General features: G+C 38.1%; 3 protein-coding genes and 1 long non-coding RNA gene across 4 annotated transcripts; all 4 read left to right on the top strand.

Moving 5' to 3' along the window:
• Positions 1 to 1,457: 1,457 nt before the first annotated feature.
• Positions 1,458 to 5,381, top strand: LOC103406618 (WEB family protein At3g02930, chloroplastic-like). The gene is made up of 3 exons (XM_070821406.1): positions 1,458 to 1,819; positions 2,327 to 2,549; positions 2,714 to 5,381. Exons 1-3 carry the CDS (start codon positions 1,803 to 1,805, stop codon positions 5,030 to 5,032), a joined length of 2,559 nt encoding a protein of 852 aa, XP_070677507.1. The 5' UTR covers positions 1,458 to 1,802; the 3' UTR covers positions 5,033 to 5,381.
• A 340-nt stretch (positions 5,382 to 5,721) lies between these two features.
• Positions 5,722 to 6,521, top strand: LOC108171395 (uncharacterized). The gene is made up of 2 exons (XR_011580779.1): positions 5,722 to 6,027; positions 6,187 to 6,521. It is a non-coding gene; the product is annotated as an uncharacterized lncRNA (long non-coding RNA).
• A 1,283-nt stretch (positions 6,522 to 7,804) lies between these two features.
• On the top strand, positions 7,805 to 9,005 carry LOC114825968 (uncharacterized). The gene is made up of 2 exons (XM_029105341.2): positions 7,805 to 8,026; positions 8,588 to 9,005. Exons 1-2 carry the CDS (start codon positions 7,881 to 7,883, stop codon positions 8,709 to 8,711), a joined length of 270 nt encoding a protein of 89 aa, XP_028961174.1. The 5' UTR covers positions 7,805 to 7,880; the 3' UTR covers positions 8,712 to 9,005.
• Positions 9,006 to 15,091: 6,086 nt separating this feature from the next.
• On the top strand, positions 15,092 to 19,038 carry LOC103444996 (WEB family protein At3g02930, chloroplastic). Its single transcript, XM_008383968.4, has 3 exons — positions 15,092 to 15,476; positions 16,039 to 16,261; positions 16,426 to 19,038. Exons 1-3 carry the CDS (start codon positions 15,460 to 15,462, stop codon positions 18,742 to 18,744), a joined length of 2,559 nt encoding a protein of 852 aa, XP_008382190.2. The 5' UTR covers positions 15,092 to 15,459; the 3' UTR covers positions 18,745 to 19,038.
• The last annotated feature ends 2,547 nt before the right edge of the window (positions 19,039 to 21,585 follow it).

Raw genomic sequence — 21,585 nt, 5'->3', positions numbered from 1 at the left:
GGAACGGAACCAAAAGATTAAAATAACTAAAATACCCAAAACCCTTCTTACGCACAGAACATCGCCACTGCTGCTTCTTCTTCGTTCCACTCTCTTCTCTCACCCTCCAAACCCAACACTCATCGCCACCCCTTCTATTCTCTCACCCACCACAACCCGCCATCTCCACCATCACCGCACCTGGTAAGCGAGTTCTCCCGCATCCAGTGAACAAAAATTCTGCTTATTTAAATTGGTTTTTTGTTAAATTTGAAAATCCGAATTACTTTTGCTAAACGCCTGAATTAAAATTGAATGTATTTGATAAACACAGTAACCAATTAATCAATCCAAATCCAATAAAACACAAAGTGACCAAGAGCGTACATTCATCTTAATCAGTAAAATCCCAATTTAACAAACCCTACAAATCAATTCAATCAAACCCCCAAATCAGCCAAAAATCAAACATTAGGTTTCATCTTCTTATCCAGACCGGAGGAGTGAAGACTGGAGGACAACTGCTGAGGTTGAAGCCCCTCGCGGCGCTTCTTCTGGAGGCTCTCTTCTCGACGGTTCTTCCTGATCTCCACCATGTTGTCCTCCCTCCGACGCCGCCCCTCCTCCGCGTCCACAGCCACCTTGTACCTGTTCTGGCTGACCTCCGCCCTCGCGTTCGGCCTCAACGACATATTTTCAATTCAAATCAAGAATCGGAAGCCCTAGGAGAGAGAGATAGGGAAAGCTGCTACACGGAAGAGTTGCGAATGGGAGATGTAGAGCTGCTACACGGAAGAGGACGAGGATAAAGGTTGCGAATGGGAGATGCAGAGGTGAAGATGCTACACGGAAAAAGACGAGGAGGAAGGTTACGAAGGGGAGATGCAGAGGTGAAGAGGCTACACGGAAGAAGATGAGGAGGGAGGTTGCAAAGGTGTTCACAGCGGCTGAGAAGAAGAGAAATAGTTTTTAGGGTTTGTTATTTGATTTTGATGCTGTAAATTTTGAAAAAGACAAGGGGCATTTTTGTCCTAAAATGTTAAAGTTTTCTGTCCCACGGACGTGGAACAACCCGTTCCAGGGGTGGGAGGTGGAACCAAAAATCATGAAAAACTTGTCCCGTGGAACGCCTCGTCCCACTCATTTTAGGCGTACCAAACGCGGAACGGAACGCCTCGTTCCACCCTGTTCCGTCCCGTCCCGCGTACCAAACGCGCCCTATGCACAACTTTTTGACTTTTCACATAACTCTTGTTAATTTCTGTTATTAGATCAATTTTTATGATTCAATGGTCAAAAATTTAAAAAGTATAAGAAAAAAAATGTATGAATATCACACTAGCATGTCGGGTGATGAAAGAAAAAGAAACAAATAGTGAGAGAGTCCAACTACGAAGTAAAAAGTGGAAGCTGAGTTGTGCAGTGTTTGTGTGTATGGCCAGGGCCCATGACAGTTGAGAGAACCGACCTAAATACCATTTTCTTGTGTAAATTCCTCCTGGTTTCGGTTCCTCGTCACTTCTAGTCAGTCCAATTGTCCAAGTCCAACTCCCGTTGCCTCTTCCTGCTTCATCTCCTTTATGCTCCTTTTTTAGAGTTTACTTTATTTTTCACTAACAAGGAAAATATAGCAACATGTTATCCGCCATGAACAAATTGCAAATTACACACACTGAGGGAGAGAGAGCATCATAATTAATTAGACAGCACAATCCCAACACCGTCTTTAACCCCATTTCCAATCAATCCAAGTGCTCCACTGCTACCAGTACCACTCCTCTTCCTCCTCCACTTTACCCCGTTCTTCTTCCATTACCTCCGCCATGTCTTCCAAGCCCAAGTAAGTCTACTCTCTCTCTCTCTGAGACTGAGATGGAGATCTGATTTTAGATTTTGTGTTTTCGGATTTGATGTATGTCCTTTTCCATTTCGGATTTTCTTCTCCATTTCCCGATTAGTGCGCGCCACGGATCTGCTTTTATCATCTCCACTACCACTACATCATTTTTCTCCTCTTCTCTTCAACTCAAAATCTAATATTTGCTTGTAACCCAACAAAAATACTCTGATATTTGCTCCAATTTTCAACCTTTTACTTTCGTTGGTTCCAAATTGGTTGGTTCTTTTTGCACTTGGCTTGTACTTATTTTTGGATCTGTTGTTGAACAACTCATGCCATATTTTCACATCTACATTTTTTTCTGTCTGTCTCTGTGTTTTTGTGTGTGTGTTGGTTATAAATTTCCAAATTTTGTGGCTGATCCATCTATTTTTTTATTGGTTATGTTTGCATTGTTTTGTTTGATGTTCAGTAATATGGTTTCTTCTTGTTGATATACTTGAACAGATCTACTGTATCTGATACTCCTAAAAAAGCATCACCAGCAGCAACCCCTCCACCTCGACTTAGTAAACTCGGCCGGGGAGTTGCTAAATCCGAATCCGATTCACCTTCACCTTTGCAAAATTCTCGCCTTTCAGTTGATCGCTCCCCGCGCTCTGTCAAATCCAAGCCCGCCCTTGAGCGTCGGTCACCCAAGATCACTACCCCCACCTCCACCCCCCCTGAAGTGAGTTTTACTTTTACCAACTACACCTACTTGCAGGCTTCTATTTTCTTTTTCGTTACTACATTTCATTTAGTTCCTTTGAACTTAATACAGCAAACGTAAGGGATGAAACCAGTTGTTATTTGTGTATTTTGATCCACATTGTTGCTTTATATTGTTTTCAGAAACAACCGACACGGGTTGCAAAGGGATCAGAGATACAGGCTCAATTAGGTCTTGTTCAGGAAGATCTGAAGAAGGCAAAGGAGCAGATAATTTTGATTGAGAAAGAGAAGGCAAAAGCAATTGACGAATTGAAAGAAGCGCAGAAAGTGGCCGATGAGGCACATGAGAAACTCAGAGAGGCTTTGGTGGCTCAAAAGCGAGCCGAGGACAATTCTGAAATTGAGAAGTTTCGCGCTGTTGAGTTGGAGCAGGCAGGAATCGAAGCATCCCAAAAGAAGGAAGAGGAATGGGTGAAAGAGCTTGAAGCTGTGAGGAACCAACATGCTCTGGATGTGTCCACTCTACTCTCTACCACTCAGGAACTTCAAAGGGTGAAGCAAGAACTGACCATGACCTGTGATGCCAAAAACCAGGCACTGACTCATGCTGATGATGCAACCAAGATTGCCGAGATCCATGCCAATAAGGTGGAGATTCTTTTAGCTGAGTTGGCTCAGTTAAGGGCATTACTAGATGCAAAGCTTGAAACAGAGGCTAGCGAGAGCAACAAGATGGTGGTAAGCCTTAAATCGGAGGTAGATTCTCTCAAACAAGAGCTTGATAAAGCAAAAGGTTACAAGGAGAGATTAATAGAGAAAGAGGCTTCCATTGAACAGCTCAACGTTGAGCTAGAATCAGCCAAGATGGCTGAATCTTATGCACGTAGTGTAGTTGAGGAGTGGAAAATTAGGGTTGAGGAATTAGAGATGCAGGTTGAAGAAGCAAATAAGTTGGAGAGGTCTGCATCAGAGTCTTTAGATTCAGTCATGAAACAACTCGAGGGAAACAATGAGTTGTTGCATGATGCAGAATCTGAAATTTCTGCTCTTAAAGGGAAGGTCAGCTTGCTGGAAATTACAATTGGAAGACATAGAGGGGATCTTGAGGACTCAGAACTTTGTCTTGAGATGGCCAAAAGAGAAAATTATGAAATGGCGAAAATGGTTGAGTCGCTTAAGTCTGAGCTTGAAACTCTGAAGGAGGAGAAAATGCAGGCTTTAAGCAATAAGAAGCTTGCCTCATCCAGTATTCAAACCCTATTAGAAGAGAAAAACAAACTCATAAATGAGTTGGAAAATTCTAGGGATGAAGAAGAGAAGAGCAAGAAAGCAATGGAAAGCTTAGCTTCCGCCTTACATGAAGTCTCCGCAGAAGCAAGAGAAGCCAAAGAAAAGCTGCTGTCTAATCAAGCTGAGCTTGAGAGTAACAAGTCGCAGATAGAAGACCTGAAAATGGTCTTGAAAGCAACCAACGAAAAGTATGAAGGCATGCTTGATGATGCAAAACACGAAGTCTATCTTGTTACAAGTAACCTTGAACAATGCAAGACTGAATTCCAAAACGCAAAGGCCGACTGGGAGAAGAGAGAACTTCACCTGGCGAATTGGGTGAAACATTCAGAAGAAGAAAACTCTTTGAAGGAAAAAGAAATAAGCAGGCTGCAAAATTTGCTCACAAAATCCAATGAAGAAGCTTGTGCTTTGAAGGACGAAGAAGCCCAGTTGAAAGAGAGTCTGAACGAAGTTGAATCTGAAGTGATCTATTTGCAGGAAGCTCTTGCAGAAGCAAAGGCCGAGAACATGAAATTAAAGGAAAGCATATTGGACAAAGAAAATGAGTTCCAGTGTATTGTTCACGAAAACGATGAACTCCAAGACAAGGAGGCAGCTTCTCTTAAAAAGGTTGGGGAATTGTCTAGGTTACTGGAAGAAGCTGTAGCGAAGAAGCGAGCCAAGGAAAATGGTGAGCTGACAGATAGTGAGAAAGACTATGATTTGCTTCCAAAGGTAGTTGAATTCTCTGAAGAGAATGGGCATGGAGGAGAAGAGAAACAGAAAATGGACCTTGCACCAAGTCAAGGTGAGGAGCACAAGAAGGAAAGCTTATGGGAAGAGAATAATAATGTTGTCATTAATGGCAAGGCTGAGGAAATGGACTACGCTAAAAGTGATAATGTGAAGGGCAAACCAAAAGAAGATGAGAGCAAAGAGAAGGAAGATGAATCAGTAGAGGTGGAGTATAAGATGTGGGAGAGCTGCAAGATTGAAAAGAAGGAATTCTCGCTGGAGAGGGAACAAGAGCAGGAATCGTTTGAAGAGGAAGTGGAGTCAAAGGTGGGGGGTGGCGAGGGGTTTGATGAGATAAATGGAGTAACTTCAACGGAATGTGTGGACGAAAGCAGGACCTCTCCATCAAAGCAACAGAAGAAGAAGAAGCCTTTACTCCGCAAGTTCGGAAGCCTACTGAAGAAGAAGGGCACAAGCAACAACCAGAAGTAGAGAAGGTTGTTGCATGAATTGTGCTCAGCTAGAAGGCAGAAGGCAGGTTAATTCACTGGAAATTGTTTCATGGGTTTGATTTTCATTTTTTGGTGCTGATTTTCAGAATAGGTTAAGAATGAAAAAGTTTGTATTATGTTTAGGGTTTTTTATTTTTAATATTTGATTTCCGATCTGGGCAGTATCTTGTATGTGATGGGACTTTCATTTGGTTATTCCTTCTCCCTTCTACAATCTTACATAGATATTGTGGAAGGAGTGGTAACATGAACTTGTATCTTGATGTGCTTTCATCTGTTTCAAATGGAGATATATAAAAAAAACATAAATATATCATTGTTATTTGTTATTTGTCCCAAGGAGTGGTGTGGACATGAACTTGTATCTTTTGCTTTGATCAATCACCCCTCCGTATTTGATATTATTGAACTCCTGGATTGGTGGAATGGCTTTGTGCACGGGTATGCTTTCAGCTTCGGGTTACACATTCTACTAAATGCAACTGGGTTACTCTTTCATTTTCGGTGCCTAGGAAATAGAGTACTTAAAAAGTTGTTTGACCAGTGGTTTCTACATTTCCTCGAATTCAATCAGTTATTCTGTTGATATCGCAGCTATCACTTGGTGGTTTTCAGTTTGGATGATATTGGTTGTCTAAGCATGCTTTTTATGGTATATGTAATTTGCAGTTGAAGAAGCCTTCCCATCCCTGTCGTGGTATCCCAACTGCCATCAATTGCCTTGCAGCCTTACTAAAGGAACCTTAAATTTTCCTTTGTTCAGTTAGATGGGTGAGGTTGCTTGTTCCCTTAATTTCTCCGGCTTCCACCCAACAATCTATTTAGGTGACTCTTAGTTTCTTGACTTTGTGAAATTTTTATTGACAATATATTTTGTCTCAAACAGCTTTTTTATGAAACATGTTTATGCATCTAGCTACTTCTAGAACTCTTCCAAGAATCATAGAAGTTGTCAAGAATTCCACAAAGGAGAAGGTGAGGATCTTGACTTTTGGGATGCTATATTGTTTCCTTCGAGATTAACATGTGTAAATTAATTTGTGTATACTTGTCCATGTTAAACTTATCCTTGTAACAGTGGAGTACATGTAAATTCATCTTTTATTTGTAATATGGGTTGGTTATTCATGGTAGGTTGTCAGAGTTGTTGTTTTGACCCTGAGGAACTTGCTCTCAAAAGGGACATTTGGCGCTCAAATGGTGGACCTTGGACTGCCACAAATCATTCAGAATTTGAAAGCACAAGCATGGAGTGAGGAGGTGGGAAACCAATAGGCTGTATGCCTCTTTTGATAGTTTGTATTTTATGTGGTCGGACTGGAAGTAAGGCATTTAAGCTAACTTAGTATAACAAGTTAAATGAAAGGAACCAACTAGCTCATGGAGCTATTGTTGTTCTTGTACATGCGTTCTTTTAAACCATAAATCATTGGTGTAGTTTCCCTAATGAAATGAAGCTTCTTGTGGGATCTCCTGGAGGGATTAAATCAACTGGAAGAGGGTCTGAAGTAGATCATCCAGAAAGTGTTGGTGAAAGTAACTTGGTGGTAGCTACTCAAGGTGGTTCTTGTGTTTTGTTTGTGATTTCCTGGATAGCTCTCTTTTTCCAAGACAGTGTTGGCTTCCATTCCATGGAAAAGTGGTAGTAAATTGGGTCCATTTACTTGGTTATGAAGGCAGTATTAAATTATATGGTGAAAGTAATTGCAGATCCCAATGCTGTTGACTCTTGAGTAATCTTTTGAATAAGCTTGTGGCTTCCGTAGTACTAATAATGCATGACCTTGTCTTGCAGATTCTAAGAGTCCTGATTACTATCTTGGATACATCCAGTGATCCTAGGGCATTGGCCGTAGCCTGCTTTGATATCTCAGTGTTTGTCCAGCAGCGTCCGGCTGGAAGTAGCATAGGGACGGACCTCAAGGCCAAGGAACGTGTGATAAAACTGATGAATCATGAGAGTGCCGAGGTCACCAAAAATGCACTGCTATGTATCCAAAGGCTTTTCCTAGGTGCCAGGTATGCTAGCGTTTTGCAGGCTTATAGATGCATTCCTTTGAATGGCGGAGCGGAGCAATGGGGCAGCGTTTTTTAGTCTAAATGTTATTGTCCAAAAGAGATGTTTATGAAGGAAGGGCAGGGGTGCTGCTGTCATAGTAGTAGTGGTATACATATTTATGTGTTTGAGTAATGCATTTCGTAGGGCTGTTTGGTTATTAGAAAAGCCACTTGTTGCTGTGTTTTTTATGCTTTCTTGGTTGGTGTAGGTACTGAGCTAGAGTAAAAAAAAAATTTATCTGTAATTCTGTTAGGATGATAAAATAAATTATGTGTATTCAGTGCGATCCATATTTGTTGTCAAGATTTTACATTTATCGTAATGCGTACACTCACTGGACTATGTCTTGTATTGTATAGTACATAGTAGCTTAATTTTGCGTAATTGTAATGGGATTTCTTTTTAATGAAAATATTAAAACGATGGCTGGGACGCTTGGCCAAGTGGCCGGCTATGCGTTCTTCCTTGGTTGGATGGAAGACTTGGATTTTGTCATGAGTGCATTTTTGCCCTACCACTATAAAGTGGTGGTGATATCAACCCTTAGATTTATTTTAAATTTTAAGATTTATGTAACAAATAAATTAAATCAAAATTATTCAACTTGATGGTGAGTGAATTTATTTTTTTTTATTAATGCATTTTTGCTCGCAACAATAAAATAAGTGACATTATGTGTGGAATTTCCTTATATTGCAAATTTCTTTAACGGGTTTCATATCAATTGTTTGCAATTTTCTTTGCCACCGTATCTAAAGAATAGAGAGAGATGGAGAAAAAGAGTGGGAGTGAGGAGGATAAGGGAAAGGTATGCAAAAGGTGCAAGGAAAGCTACAGAGCCTCCTCTAACACCTCTCTCTCATGCCGCTTCCACCCTTCTTTCTTCGTCTGTCGCCGTCACGACGACCAGAAAAGGTACAGCTCTGACCCCTCTCTCCCCCCCTTTCCAATGAGTTCTTTTTTACAGTAATTAATTTCGTTGAGTTTCGATCTTTGATTAGTGCAGTGGATGGTTGGAGTGAGAAATTTTGTCTTTGTTTAACTAACTAGTGGATGCCAATTTGCATAATCTGTGTTTCTGATTCATGTGGGTTTACCTACTTTCTTCCCCCTTTGGATTTGGATTTGGATTTCGATTTGGATTTCGATTTCGATTTCGGGTTGCATATCACAATTCACGGACAGGAATCAGGAGTTTAGGATGGGGTGTGGGTGTGCGATAGCATATATTCTCATACTCAAGTTATTCTTCTTGGGCTTGAAGATTCAATGGATAATAGATCGGATGAAAAGGATTGATCAAGTGAAAGTGTATATGTCCCATTGTTGTTTGTCTCTTTCATGAACTAGTTATGGAAAACTGTGAATGTTTTCCAGTCGACTAGAAATATTGGGAGAGAGAGCTTGGTCTGCAATAACTATGCTTCTAGCTTTCCTTACTGGGTCGATGTTTTATTATTCTTGATTGGATTGAAGGTACTATGAATTGGGACCCAACGATCCGCCATACGCTGCCAAGTTCTACGACTGTTGTGGGGCTGAGGATCCTGAGGCATCCGGCTGCACTACCAGTTTCCATGTTTCGTACGATGAGGATTGATTTAAGTTTCATCATTTCATTCAGTCTTGCTCTTGCACTCTAGCCAAGTTGTAGATATCATTCTGTATCTCCAATAATGTCCTCTCTTTTATATGAAAATGAAGTTGATGCAAAATTCTGAACGTTTGTTTCTTGAAGTGATGGTTTGTATATGTAGTTTAGCTTGCTACAATTCGGATAAAGTCAGAAGAAAAACAAAGTTATGTAAAGAAAATAAAGGAGGAGACGCGACGACGGGGAATTGTATTTTTCTAATAAAGACTAATGGTAATATATCATGAAGATTTGATTCCATTTTCCACCCCCATGAGACCCATGACCCATGACCCATATTAATTCTCGTATGGTGGGTCGATGTGGGTGACATATATATTCACAGTTGTTTTGGCGTTGTAATTAGTTTGTATGATAGGTTTACTAATTGTAATTGGATCTTGTTTCTTTTTTGGATTCCTTTTAATGAATAACTTATTGCACTATTATTTTTTTTTAAATTAAAGGCCAAATGGGTTGTGGTTGTCAGCCTGGAGCTGGAGCTTTACAGAGCAGCTCAAAATTAATATTTCATTCATATATGTGAATGTACGTATGTATGTATCTATCTATCTACTATATATAAAGAGAACACAAAAGCTGAATAGTGTTTTGGTGTCATTATGCTTTACCAAAAAATCAATTGGACAAAAATGTCCCTAAAACAATAAACTTCAAAGGTATCCCAAAATTATGCATCAAAAAAGGCAAGGGTATTTTTGTCAATTTAATAGTATTTTTTTTTAATCATTAATGATTTTGTGTTTTTTTTAAATTAGTATCTCACAATAGGCTAGCAACACGTTCAAAATATATTAAAAGGCATGTAATGCCGGTTATAAATTTGCACGCATATAATAATGTGATTAAATTAGTTGTCGAATGATTTTTTTTTGTAACAAGCGATATTATATATACTAAAGGGAAAGGAGGTGAGTTTAATCTCATAATGGGCTAGCAATATTATGATTCAATTAGTTGTTTATTAAATATTATTCTCTCTATTTTAAACACATTCAAAACATCTTAAGAGACCTGTAAATTGTAATGCCTGTTATAAAAAAGTCTTTCGCACGCGGATAATAATGTGATTAAATTAGTTGTCAAATGATTTTTTTTAACAAACGATATTATCTCCACTAAGGGAGAGAGGGTGGGCTTTGTCTCACAATGGGCTAACATTAATGTGATTTAACCAATTGTTTATTAAATATTATTTTCTCTATTTTTAATGTAAATTCTATAAAGACTGATTTTATTATGTGAATTCAGTTGATTTAATTAGTTTATGAGGGGTTTTTTTTAGCATGATTTAAGATTATTCAGTTACTTCAAATATTCGACTTTTCTTCTAACATGATTTAAAACGTATAAGTCGCACGTAACATGTCGTAATTCAAAAAATGTCTTATGCACGTGCGTGCATGAAGGCTAGTCTATTTTATTAAGAGAAGAGCCATTGTCAACTTTTTCCCCATTTTTTTCAATTTTACCCTTACTTTTCAATACACAATATTGACATGAGGAAGGCAAAATAGTAATTTTGTACCTTTTGACTAAATGACAATCATATCCCTATTTTTTAGATAATGACAATCATATTTTTTCAATTTTACCCTCACTTTTGATACACAATATTTACATAATGAGGACAAAATAATAATTATGTAATATAAAAAAATGCACTTATTAAGAAAAATGGAACTTTAACAAAAAGTTTCATGTACTGTTCACTTTAACGAAAAACCATATTTTTACACTAAAAAGGCAATCATGGTACTATTCGCTTTACCTTTTATTTTGTCCATATTGTTAAAACTCAAAGTTTTCAAGCTATTTTCATTAGTTTTCCTTAAGATAAATTATTCACACATACACAAAATATGTGCTCTCTGCTAGTGTATATTAATTAAACATCGTTTTCCACCCAAAGAAAACATATATAACTCAAGGAAAGATATAGTTTCCCAAAAAAAAAAAAGCTGAAGGAAAGATATTAGAAACAGAGAGGATTCTTTCTTCTCTTTTTCTTTTTGATGCTTTTCTCTTCCCAGAGAGAGAGAGAGAGAGAGAGAGAGAGAGAGGAGTATAGCATGGATAGAGGTATGAATTTGCTCTCTTTTAATTTCCCTTTCATTGTCTGAGTTGTGAGGTGAATGATTGGTTTGTTGGAAACATAAATCATGAAACATATTTGAAACATGAAACATGGCATATAGTAGGAGGATGCCGATATTTTAACGCCTTTCTTCCTTCCTTGTCCTGCCTGCGGCCCCACCTTCAACCCTCCAGAGAAGGATGATGATTCTTTTCGGATCCTCTTTATAGTGATCTCAGAGATCTTCACATCCTAATCATTTATTATATATCGTACGGTCAATTTTCGTTAGTTACTATTTGTGTTTAATTTTAAATAATTGAATTCAAATTATTTTTTATCGTATAATATACGATAAATGGTTAAAATGTAAAGAGGCCTAGGATCCTCAAAATTTGAGTTCGGATGGCATTCAAATCCTCCAGAGATATCCCTTCGTCAAACTCCCTCCCTCTTGTTAAAATTAAAAAAACAAAATAAAACACCGTGGTGATGACCCATTCATTGTCATGTGGATGTGGAGTGGAGCGGATGGCATCCAATTAATTATATAGTATTGTATATAATTAATTGTAGCTTAAGATTATCTCTAAAAGATATGTCAAATTTTAAACATAAAATTTAAATTTTGACAACTTATATGGTACTTTTACATATTTTAAAGTTTTATTTTTCAACCGATATGTCAAATTAAATTATTATTTTATTATTTTATAAAATAAATTATTAAACTAATTAAAATTTAATAAAAGACGTTTAAAGTTTAATAAGTAATCTGTTCAGCTTCATTGATTGAAAAGAAGAAAAAAATAAGAATACATCGATCAACTCAGCATTAATTATAATAAATTATTAAACTAATTAAAATTTAATAAAATACATTTAATAATTAATAAAAAAAAACATTTGAAGCTGCTGTCAAATTTGACAGCAACCTCTTTTGTTGTCAATCCATGTCATCGTCATATAGGATTTGACACTTCGGTTAGAGAATATTAGTGTGATCTTTTTTTACTGTTATAGATGATGTGTACATTTTAACATTTCCTTTAAAGATGCTCTAATAGGCTGGCTGGGCATACGGCATAGGGAAAATTGAATTATGATATGATTTTATCGATCGAGTTCGAGAGAGAGGAAGCAAAGCATGAATTATTGATTATTCATGATCATGATTGTCCCTCCCACTTCATCCGTTAATTAAATGACGACCCCTTGCAATTTTCCATTCTCTTTTCTTACAAATGATTAAGATCCGACCCCGACTCCGATCCACATATGATCCACATAACATTGCCTACCAGTACCTTCTTCAATTCCTTATTAGCGGTTTACTAGTTGTACATATTTCACGCTAGCTCAATCCACCATGTTATTCTAATCAATCTACAAGAAATAATACTACTCGTATCTTTATTAATATATATATAGACGAAGGAAGGAAGGCATACACATTACACATACAAGAAGCTGGTATTTGACACTAGCTTGGTAGCTAGGTTAAATTGTTACTTAATTTTCCAACTAATACAACGTTTCGCCATTTCATTATATTATATATTTTACTTGTAATAGAAATAGTATGAAGTGAAATTCTTTACTCTAGTGACTAAATAGTATGAAGTGAAATTCTTTACTCTAGTGACTAGTCTACCAGGCAATATGCATGCATGGAAAAAAAGCTATATTATATCTTATCTTTACAATTGTTATCTTTCTTCAAATCATAACATGTCCTAGGTTTTGTTTTTTACCTTTTACTTTTACACATACAATAGTACCTACATCGATCAAACTAACTACATATATACATATGTGTGCGCTCGACATCTAAAATGGAAGGCATGCATGCATGCACATCTAAGAGTAACTAAATCGAGCAAGTTTTAACTAATTTATTAATATTATAATTATTTGTGTACATGTTTTCAACCTTTCTACTAACTCCCAAACCATTGCCACATCCCAGTCTCATGTCACATATCAGTTCCGGTTCCGCCGTAACACGATATTATCTGTTTTAAGTTTCGGCCACGTCCTCATGATTTTTTTTCTTCTGAAAACTCACACGAGAACTTCCCAGTGGATCACCCATCCTGTGAATGCTCTCGTTCGAACTCGCTTAACTTCGGAGTTCCGATAGAATCCGAAACCAGTGAGTTTCCAAAATGCCTTGTGCTATAGGGAGGGGAGCATGTACATATAAGACATATCACCTCCTATCCATATGTTGATGTGAGATCTTACAATCCACATCACCCTCTCTTCGTTGGTTGATGTGAGATCTTACAATCCACCCCACTTCAGGGGAACCCAACGTTCTCGTCAGCACATCCGTACCGAATTGTAGAGTGGCTCTGATACCATTCTATCACATCTCAGTCTCGACTCGGCCGTAGCACTATATTGTCCGCTTTGGACTCATACGAGAACTTCCCAGTAGGTCACCTATTATGGGACCATTCTTGCCTGAACTCGCTTAACTTCGGAGTTCTGACGGAACCCGAAACCAGTGAGTTCCTAAAAGGCCTCGTGCTATAAGGAGGAGAGCATGTACATATAAAGCACATCACCCACTCTTTGTTGATCGATGTGAGTTGTTACAACCATAATGTTATGATGATATTTTACGTTAAACTGTAAAATGACAAAAGATTCATGAAGAATCTCATTTTAAAAGAGTCTTCTTGGCATTTTTCAAGTGAAAATGTCAACTTTCACCCAACTAATACAACCTAATCATAATTGCTTCATTTCCAATCTAAAGTAATTTGCCTCAACTACAAGGAAAAATGAACGTTTTGTTGGTCGGTTTGCTAGTCGGCTTCCCACCTTACAAAACCCAAAAGGTGTTTCCTTTATCCCTACCTTTTTTTGTTTACTCCATCATCCATGTAAACTGTAAAGCACTGCAAGTAATTGGCACACTATCGCTGGTGTGCGACGTTGAGGAAATTTCGTATGGCTGAATTAATGAGTAAAGATACTAGAAGAAGCTCACTCTTAAAATGATATTGTCTCAACATTCAAAATGATATTGTCTCAACATTCAAGTAATTAAAACATATCCTAACCATTATCTCTTAATTCAACCTAAATATGTTGACACTTGCATTAATAAATGATGTAGTTTGAGTATATATCCAAATCAACGTCCATGTAAATTACGAAATTCTCAATAAAACCCATTCCTTTTTGAGTTGATTTGTCCTATATATTTTGAATAAAACATTCGTACTCATTGAGTTTGGTACTAGCAATTTTTCTTTTCAACGATGCTAGCAATTTTTTGATGCACTTGAACTAATACACAACCTAACATATATTTCCGTAGGCACAAAAATCTCTTTAAACCCTAAGCTCTCAACCACACACACACACACACACACACACATATATATATATATATATTACCTTCTCAATTATTCCCGGATAATAATTCTTTTAATAGGTCAACTTTGGGAGGCAGTATTCCAATCAACAATTTGAGAATGTGTACTCACATGATATGGGATTCCCGAATGTTTACTATGTAAATAAGAAGAAACATGCAAGAGAAGGAATGAAGAATGAAAAAAAAGGGGATAAAGATAAAGAATGCCTCTATGTTAATTAGATATCTTTATTTTTTAAGTATTGCGTCATACCCAAATCCTATTGGACTTCACATACTTTTCTATTTCTTAGTTGTTGTTAACACAGTAATCAGAATGATAGTTGTTTTTTTAATACTTAATTCTTTGTAAGCAAAAATGTCATTTAATTTTAGGAAAATAAAGAAAGACTAAAAAAAGGGAAAGAAAAAGTAAAGGTGAAAGTGTTCAATCCCTGCGTAAAGCGGGAGCCTTGTGCACTGGGTACGACCTGAAAGTGTTCCATCCAGTTTTTATTTGTACGTCTTTGGCCGTGAATTCATATTACTCTTATTTTGGCTATTATACAGAAGAGCGGCATACTTTTTTAGGCAAGGAAAAAAGAAGCACTAATTCTCTGATAAATTTCAGTTGTTTTGGTTTGGCTAATAATAATATGACTAACTAAATTCAGTTACAAATAAGGAGGTCTCAGGACTGGCATTCTGTTTTACTGAAAAGCATGGCAAGCGATGAAGGAAAAAGAAACAAAGTGAGAGAGTAGTACAAAGTATAAAGTGGAAGCTGAGTTGTGCAGTGTTTGTGTGTGTGGCCAGGGCCCAGTACTGTTGAGAGAACCGACCCAAATACGATGGAAGGGATCCGGAGAGGATCCCTTTCCTTCCTTGTGTAAGTTCCTCCTCATTTCGGTTCCACGTCACGTCTAGTCAGTCCAACCGTCCAAGTCCAACTTCTGTTGTCTCTGCGTGGTTCATCTCCTTTATGCCCCTTTTTTATTTGCTTTATTTTTCACCAAAAAGGAAAATATAGCAACATGTTATCCGCCATGAAAAATTTGCAAATTACACACACAGAGAGGGAGGGGGAGAGAGAGAGAGAGAGAGAGAGAGAGAGACTGAGAGAGCATAATAATTAATTAGACAGCACAATCCCAACACCGTCTTTAACCCCCATTTCCAATCAATCCCAGTGCTCCACTCCTCTTCCTCCCCCACTTTCCCGTTCTTCTTCCATTACCACCGCCATGTCTTCCAAGTCCAAGTAAGTCTACTCTTTCTTTCTCTTTCTCTCTCTTAATTCTCTCTCTTAATTCTCTCTCTGTGTGAGACTGAGATGAAGATCTGATTTTTATTTGGTGTTCTCGGATTTGATGTATGTCCTTTTCAATTTGGGATTTTTCTTCTCCATTTCCCGATTAGTGCTCGACACGGATCTGCTTTTATCAACTCCACTACCACTGCATCTTTTTTCCCTTGTCTTCTCTTCAACTCAAAATCTAATATTTGCTTGTAACCCAACAAAAATACTCTGATATTTGCTCCAATTTTCAACCTTTTACTTTCGTTGGTTCTAAATTGGTTGGTTCTTTCTGCACTTGGCTTACTTATTTTTGGATCTGGTGCTGAACAACTTATGCCACACTTTCACATATTATTTCCATTTACATTTTTTTTCTGTCTGTCTCTGCGTGTGTTTTTGTTTGTCTTTGGTCATAAATTTCCAAATTTTGTGGCAGATCCATCTCTTTTTTGCTCGATTATGTTGGCGTTGTTTTGTTTGATGTTCAATAATATGGTTTCTTCTTGTTGATATACTTGAACAGATCTACTGTATCTGATACTCCTAAAAAAGCATCACCAGCAGCAACCCCTCCCCCTCGAGTTAGTAAACTCAGCCGGGGAGTTGCTAAATCCGAATCCGATTCACCTTCTCCTTTGCAAAATTCTCGCCTTTCAGTTGATCGCTCCCCGCTTTCTGTCAAATCCAAGCCTGCCGTTGAGCGTCGGTCACCCAAGATCACTACCCCCACCTCCACTCCCCCTGAAGTGAGTTTTACTTTTACCAACTACACCTACTTGTGGTCTTCTTTTTTCATTTTTGGTAACACATTTCATTTAGTTCCCTTGAACTTATTACAGCAAACGTAAGGGATGGAACCAGTCGTTATTTGTGTATTTTGATCCACATTGTTGCTTTATATTGTTTTCAGAAACAACCGACACGGGTTGCAAAGGGATCAGAGATACAGGCTCAATTAGGTCTTGTTCAGGAAGATCTGAAGAAGGCAAAGGAGCAGATAATTTTGATTGAGAAAGAGAAGGCAAAAGCAATTGACGAATTGAAAGAAGCGCAGAAAGTGGCCGATGAGGCACATGAGAAACTCAGAGAGGCTTTGGTGGCTCAAAAGAGAGCCGAGGACAATTCTGAAATTGAGAAGTTTCGTGCTGTTGAGTTGGAGCAGGCAGGAATCGAAGCATCCCAAAAGAAGGAAGAGGAATGGGTGAAAGAGCTTGAAGCTGTGAGGAACCAACATGCTCTGGATGTGTCCACTCTACTCTCTACCACTCAGGAACTTCAAAGGGTGAAGCAAGAACTGACCATGACCTGCGATGCCAAAAACCAGGCACTGACTCATGCTGATGATGCAACCAAGATTGCCGAGATCCATGCCAATAAGGTGGAGATTCTTTTAGCTGAGTTGACTCAGTTAAGGGCCTTGCTAGATGCAAAGCTTGAAACAGAGGCTAGCGAGAGCAACAAGATGGTGGTTAGCCTTAAATCGGAGGTAGACTTTCTCAAACAAGAACTTGAGAAAGCAAAAGGTTACGAGGAGAGATTGATAGAGAAAGAGGCTTCCATTGAACAGCTCAACGTTGAGCTAGAATCAGCCAAGATGGCTGAATCTTATGCACGTAGTGTAGTTGAGGAGTGGAAAATTAGGGTTGAGGAATTAGAGATGCAGGTCGAAGAAGCAAATAAGTTGGAGAGGTCTGCATCAGAGTCTTTAGATTCAGTCATGAAACAACTCGAGGGAAACAGTGAGTTGTTGCAGGATGCAGAATCTGAAATTTCTGCTCTTAAAGGGAAGGTCAGCTTGCTGGAAATTACAATTGGAAGACATAGAGGGGATCTTGAGGAGTCAGAACTTTGTCTTGAGATGGCCAAAAAAGAAAATTATGAAATGGCAAAAATGGTTGAGTCGCTTAAGTTTGAGCTTGAAACTCTGAAGGAGGAGAAAATGCAGGCTTTAAGCAATGAGAAGCTTGCCTCATCCAGTATTCAAACCCTATTAGAAGAGAAAAACAAACTCATAAATGAGTTGGAAAATTCTAGGGATGAAGAAGAGAAGAGCAAGAAAGCAATGGAAAGCTTAGCTTCTGCCTTACATGAAGTCTCCGCAGAAGCAAGAGAAGCCAAAGAAAAGCTGCTGTCTAATCAAGCTGAGCTTGAGCGCAATGAGTCGCAGATAGAAGACCTGAAAATGGTCTTGAAAGCAACCAACGAAAAGTATGAAGGCATGCTTGATGATGCAAAACATGAAGTCTATCTTGTTACAAGTAACCTTGAACAATGCAAGACTGAGTTCCAATACGCAAAGGCCGACTGGGAGAAGAGAGAACTTCACCTGGCGAATTGTGTGAAACATTCAGAAGAAGAAAACTCTTTGAAGGAAAAAGAAATAAACAGGCTGCAAAGTTTGCTCACAAAATCAAATGAAGAAGCTTGTACTTTGAAGGACGAAGAAGCCCAGTTGAAAGAGAGCTTGAAGGAAGTTGAATCTGAAGTTATCTATTTGCAGGAAGCTCTTGCAGAAGCAAAGGCTGAGAACATGAAACTAAAGGAAAGCATTTTGGACAAAGAAAATGAGTTCCAGTGTCTTGTTCATGAAAATGATGAGCTCCGAGACAAGGAGGCAGCTTCTCTTAAAAAGGTTGGGGAATTGTCTAGGTTACTGGAAGAAGCTGTGGCGAAGAAGCAAGCGGAGGAAAACGGTGAGCTAACAGATAGTGAGAAAGACTATGATTTGCTTCCAAAGGTTGTTGAATTCTCTGAAGAGAATGGGCATGGAGGAGAAGAGAAACCGAAAATGGACCTTGCACCAAGTCAATGTGAGGAACCCAAGAAGGAAAGTTCATGGGAAGAGAATAATAGTGTTGTTACCAATGGCAAGGCTGAGGAAATGGATTATGCTAAAAGTGATAATGTGAATGGGAAACCAAAAGAAGATGAGAGCAAAGAGAAGGAAGATGACTCAGTAGAGGTGGAGTATAAGATGTGGGAGAGCTGCAAGATTGAAAAGAAGGAATTCTCGCCTGAGAGGGAACAAGAGCAGGAATCGTTTGAAGAGGAAGTGGAGTCAAAGGTGGGGGGTGGCGAGCGGTTTGATGAGATAAATGGAGTAACTTCAACGGAAAGCGTGGACGAAAGCAGGACCTCTCCATCAAAGCAACAAAAGAAGAAGAAGCCTTTACTCCGCAAGTTCGGAAGCCTACTGAAGAAGAAGGGCACAAGCAACAACCAGAAGTAGGGATTGTTGTTGCATGAATTGTTTCATACGTTTGTTTTTCATTTTTTGGTGCTGATATTTTCAGAATAGGTTAAGAATGAACAAGTTTGTATTATGTTTAGGGTTTTTTTATTTTTAATATTTGGTTTCTGATCTGGGCAGTATCTTGTATGTGATGGGACTTTCATCTGGTCATTCCTTCTCCCTTGTACAATCATAGATTGATATTGTGGGAAGGAGTGGTAACATGAACTTGTATCTTGACGTGCTTTCATCTGTTTTAAAAGGAGATGTATATCATTGTTATTTGTTATTTGTCGCAAGGAGTGTTGTGGACATGAACTTGTATATTTTGATTTGATCAGTTACCCTTCCCTAGTTGATATTATTGACCTCCTGGATTGTTGGGGATGGCTTTGTGCACAGGTACGCTTTCAGCTTCGGGTTACACATTCAATGCAACGGGGTTGCTCTTTCATTTTCGGTGCCTAGGAAATAGAGTACTCAAAAAATTGTTGGACCAGTGGTTTCCACATTTCCTCGAATTAAATCAGTTTCTCTGTTGATATCGCAGCTATCACTTATTTCATATTTGAGTGGTGTTAGGAAGATTAAATTTGTAGATAAAGTTTTGGAAACTAAATGACATGGAAGTTGATGATTGATTTATTACTTACACGTTGATAAATATGTTTATTTCTATTAGTGACATATTATTTAATTAGGTAAAAGATTGTTTTCTACCCTCATGTTTCGTGGTTTTCAACATTTAGTACATCAAGTTTTTTTTGTCTCAGATTTATACCTAAAGTGTAAATTTTGGGACAATCTCATACATATGTTAGTCAAACTGTTAAGTTTTCTGTTAACTGTGACGTGGCGCACTGACTGGGCGCCACGTGTTATCCACGTTTTTCTTTTTTTTTCTTTTCTTCTTCCTTCTCACTCATGTTTCGTGGTTTTCAACATTTAGTACATCAAGTTTTTTTTGCCTCAGATTTATACCTAAAGTGTAAATTTTTTCTTTTTTTTTTCTTTTCTTCTTCCTTCTCACTCATGTTTCGTGGTTTTCAACATTTAGTACATCAAGTTTTTTTTGTCTCAGATTTATACCTAAAGTGTAAATTTTGGGACAATCTCATACATCCGTTAGTCAAACTGTTAAGTTTTCTGTTAACTGTGACGTGGCGCACTGACTGGGCGCCACGTGTTATCTTATCCACGTTGTTCTTCTTCTTTCTTCTTCTTCTTCTTCTTCCTCCTCCTCCTCCTCCTCCTCCTCCTCCTCCTCCTCCTCCTCCTCCTCCTCCTCCTCCGAATTTGCCCAGATTCAGTTTTTTTTTCTTTTTCTTCCTCCGAATCTTCCGAATCTACCCAAATTCAGTTTTTTCTTTTTTTTTTCTTCTTTCTTCTTCTTCTTCCTTCTCTTCTTCTTCTTCTTCTTCCTCTGAATCTGCCCAGATTCAGTTTTTTTTTTCTTCCTCCTTCTTCTCCTTCTTCCTTCCCCTTCTTCGTTCTTCTTCTTCTTCCTCCGAATCTGGGGAAAGATGAAAGTTTTTTTTTTTTTTTTTGAGGAAGAAGAAGAAGAAGAAGGAGGACGAAAAAAAAAGTTGCAGTCGGAGGAAGAAGAAGAAGGACCTCCTCCTCCGAATCTGCCCAGATTCAGTTTTTTTTTCTTTTTCTTCCTCCGAATCTTCCGAATCTACCCAAATTCAGTTTTTTCTTTTTTTTTTCTTTTTTCTTCTTCTTCTTCCTTCTCTTCTTCTTCTTCTTCTTCCTCTGAATCTGCCCAGATTCAGTTTTTTTTTTCTTCCTCCTTCTTCTCCTTCTTCCTTCCCCTTCTTCCTTCCCCTTCTTCGTTCTTCTTCTTCTTCCTCCGAATCTGGGGAAAGATGAAAGTTTTTTTTTTTTTTTTGAGGAAGAAGAAGAAGAAGAAGGAGGACGAAAAAAAAAAGTTGCAGTCGGAGGAAGAAGAAGAAAGACCTCCTCCTCCGATTCTGCCCAGATTCAGTTTTTTTTTCTTTTTCTTCCTCCGAATCTTCCGAATCTACCCAAATTCAGTTTTTTCTTTTTTTTTTCTTTTTTTTTTCTTCTTTCTTCTTCTTCTTCCTTCTCTTCTTCTTCTTCTTCTTCCTCTGAATCTGCCCAGATTCAGTTTTTTTTTTCTTCCTCCTTCTTCTCCTTCTTCCTTCCCCTTCTTCGTTCTTCTTCTTCTTCCTCCGAATCTGGGGAAAGATGAAAGTTTTTTTTTTTTTTTTTTGAGGAAGAAGAAGAAGAAGAAGGAGGACGAAAAAAAAAAGTTGCAGTCGGAGGAAGAAGAAGAAGGAGGAAGAAAAAAAAAGTTACAGTCTGAAGAAGAAGAAGAAGGAAGAAGAAAAGAAAAGAAAAAAAAAACGTGGATGACACGTGGTGCCCAGTCAATGCGCCACGTCACAGTTAACGGGAGATTTAACAATTTGACTAACGGATGTATGAGACTGTTCCAAAATTTACATTTTAGGTATGAATCTAAGACGAAAAAAAATTGACATACTAAATGTTGAAAACCACAAAATATGAGGATAATAAACAATCTTTTACCCTATTTAATTTGTAAATTTAGTCTTCTTAATATTATCCTTTACATTTTCGTTCCCTCAAATCTCAAACTCCGAACCCGAACCTATCTGGGTCAGTCTCATGGGTGGGCCTTTCTTATGCAATCATTTCAATTTCCAATGCACGTCAATTAATATGCAGTAATAGAGTTTTACCAAAAAAATATGCAGTAATAGAGAAAGAAAAAGAAAAGTAGAAAATATATAAAAAGACCAATCCATCCCCTCGTTGGTCCTCGTCCTACATGTGAAATTACTGATTTAG

The sequence above is a fragment of the Malus domestica genome, chromosome 01 (assembly GCF_042453785.1).
Source record: "Malus domestica chromosome 01, GDT2T_hap1".
In the NCBI taxonomy this organism is placed as follows: Eukaryota; Viridiplantae; Streptophyta; class Magnoliopsida; order Rosales; family Rosaceae; genus Malus; species Malus domestica.
The sequence above is the reverse complement of the archived record's forward strand: the minus strand, read 5'-3'. Positions and strand labels throughout refer to the sequence as shown.

Excerpts from the sequence above, each read along its gene's own strand:
- LOC103406618 (XM_070821406.1), top strand. Across the intron at positions 2,550-2,713 it reads CCACCTCCACCCCCCCTGAA|AAACAACCGACACGGGTTGC; the intron begins GTGAGTTTTACT and ends TATTGTTTTCAG.
- LOC114825968 (XM_029105341.2), top strand. The coding sequence starts at position 7,881 with ATGGAGAAAAAGAGTGGGAGTGAGGAGGATAAGGGAAAGGTATGCAAA. Across the intron at positions 8,027-8,587 it reads CGTCACGACGACCAGAAAAG|GTACTATGAATTGGGACCCA; the intron begins GTACAGCTCTGA and ends ATTGGATTGAAG.
- LOC103444996 (XM_008383968.4), top strand. Across the intron at positions 16,262-16,425 it reads CCACCTCCACTCCCCCTGAA|AAACAACCGACACGGGTTGC; the intron begins GTGAGTTTTACT and ends TATTGTTTTCAG.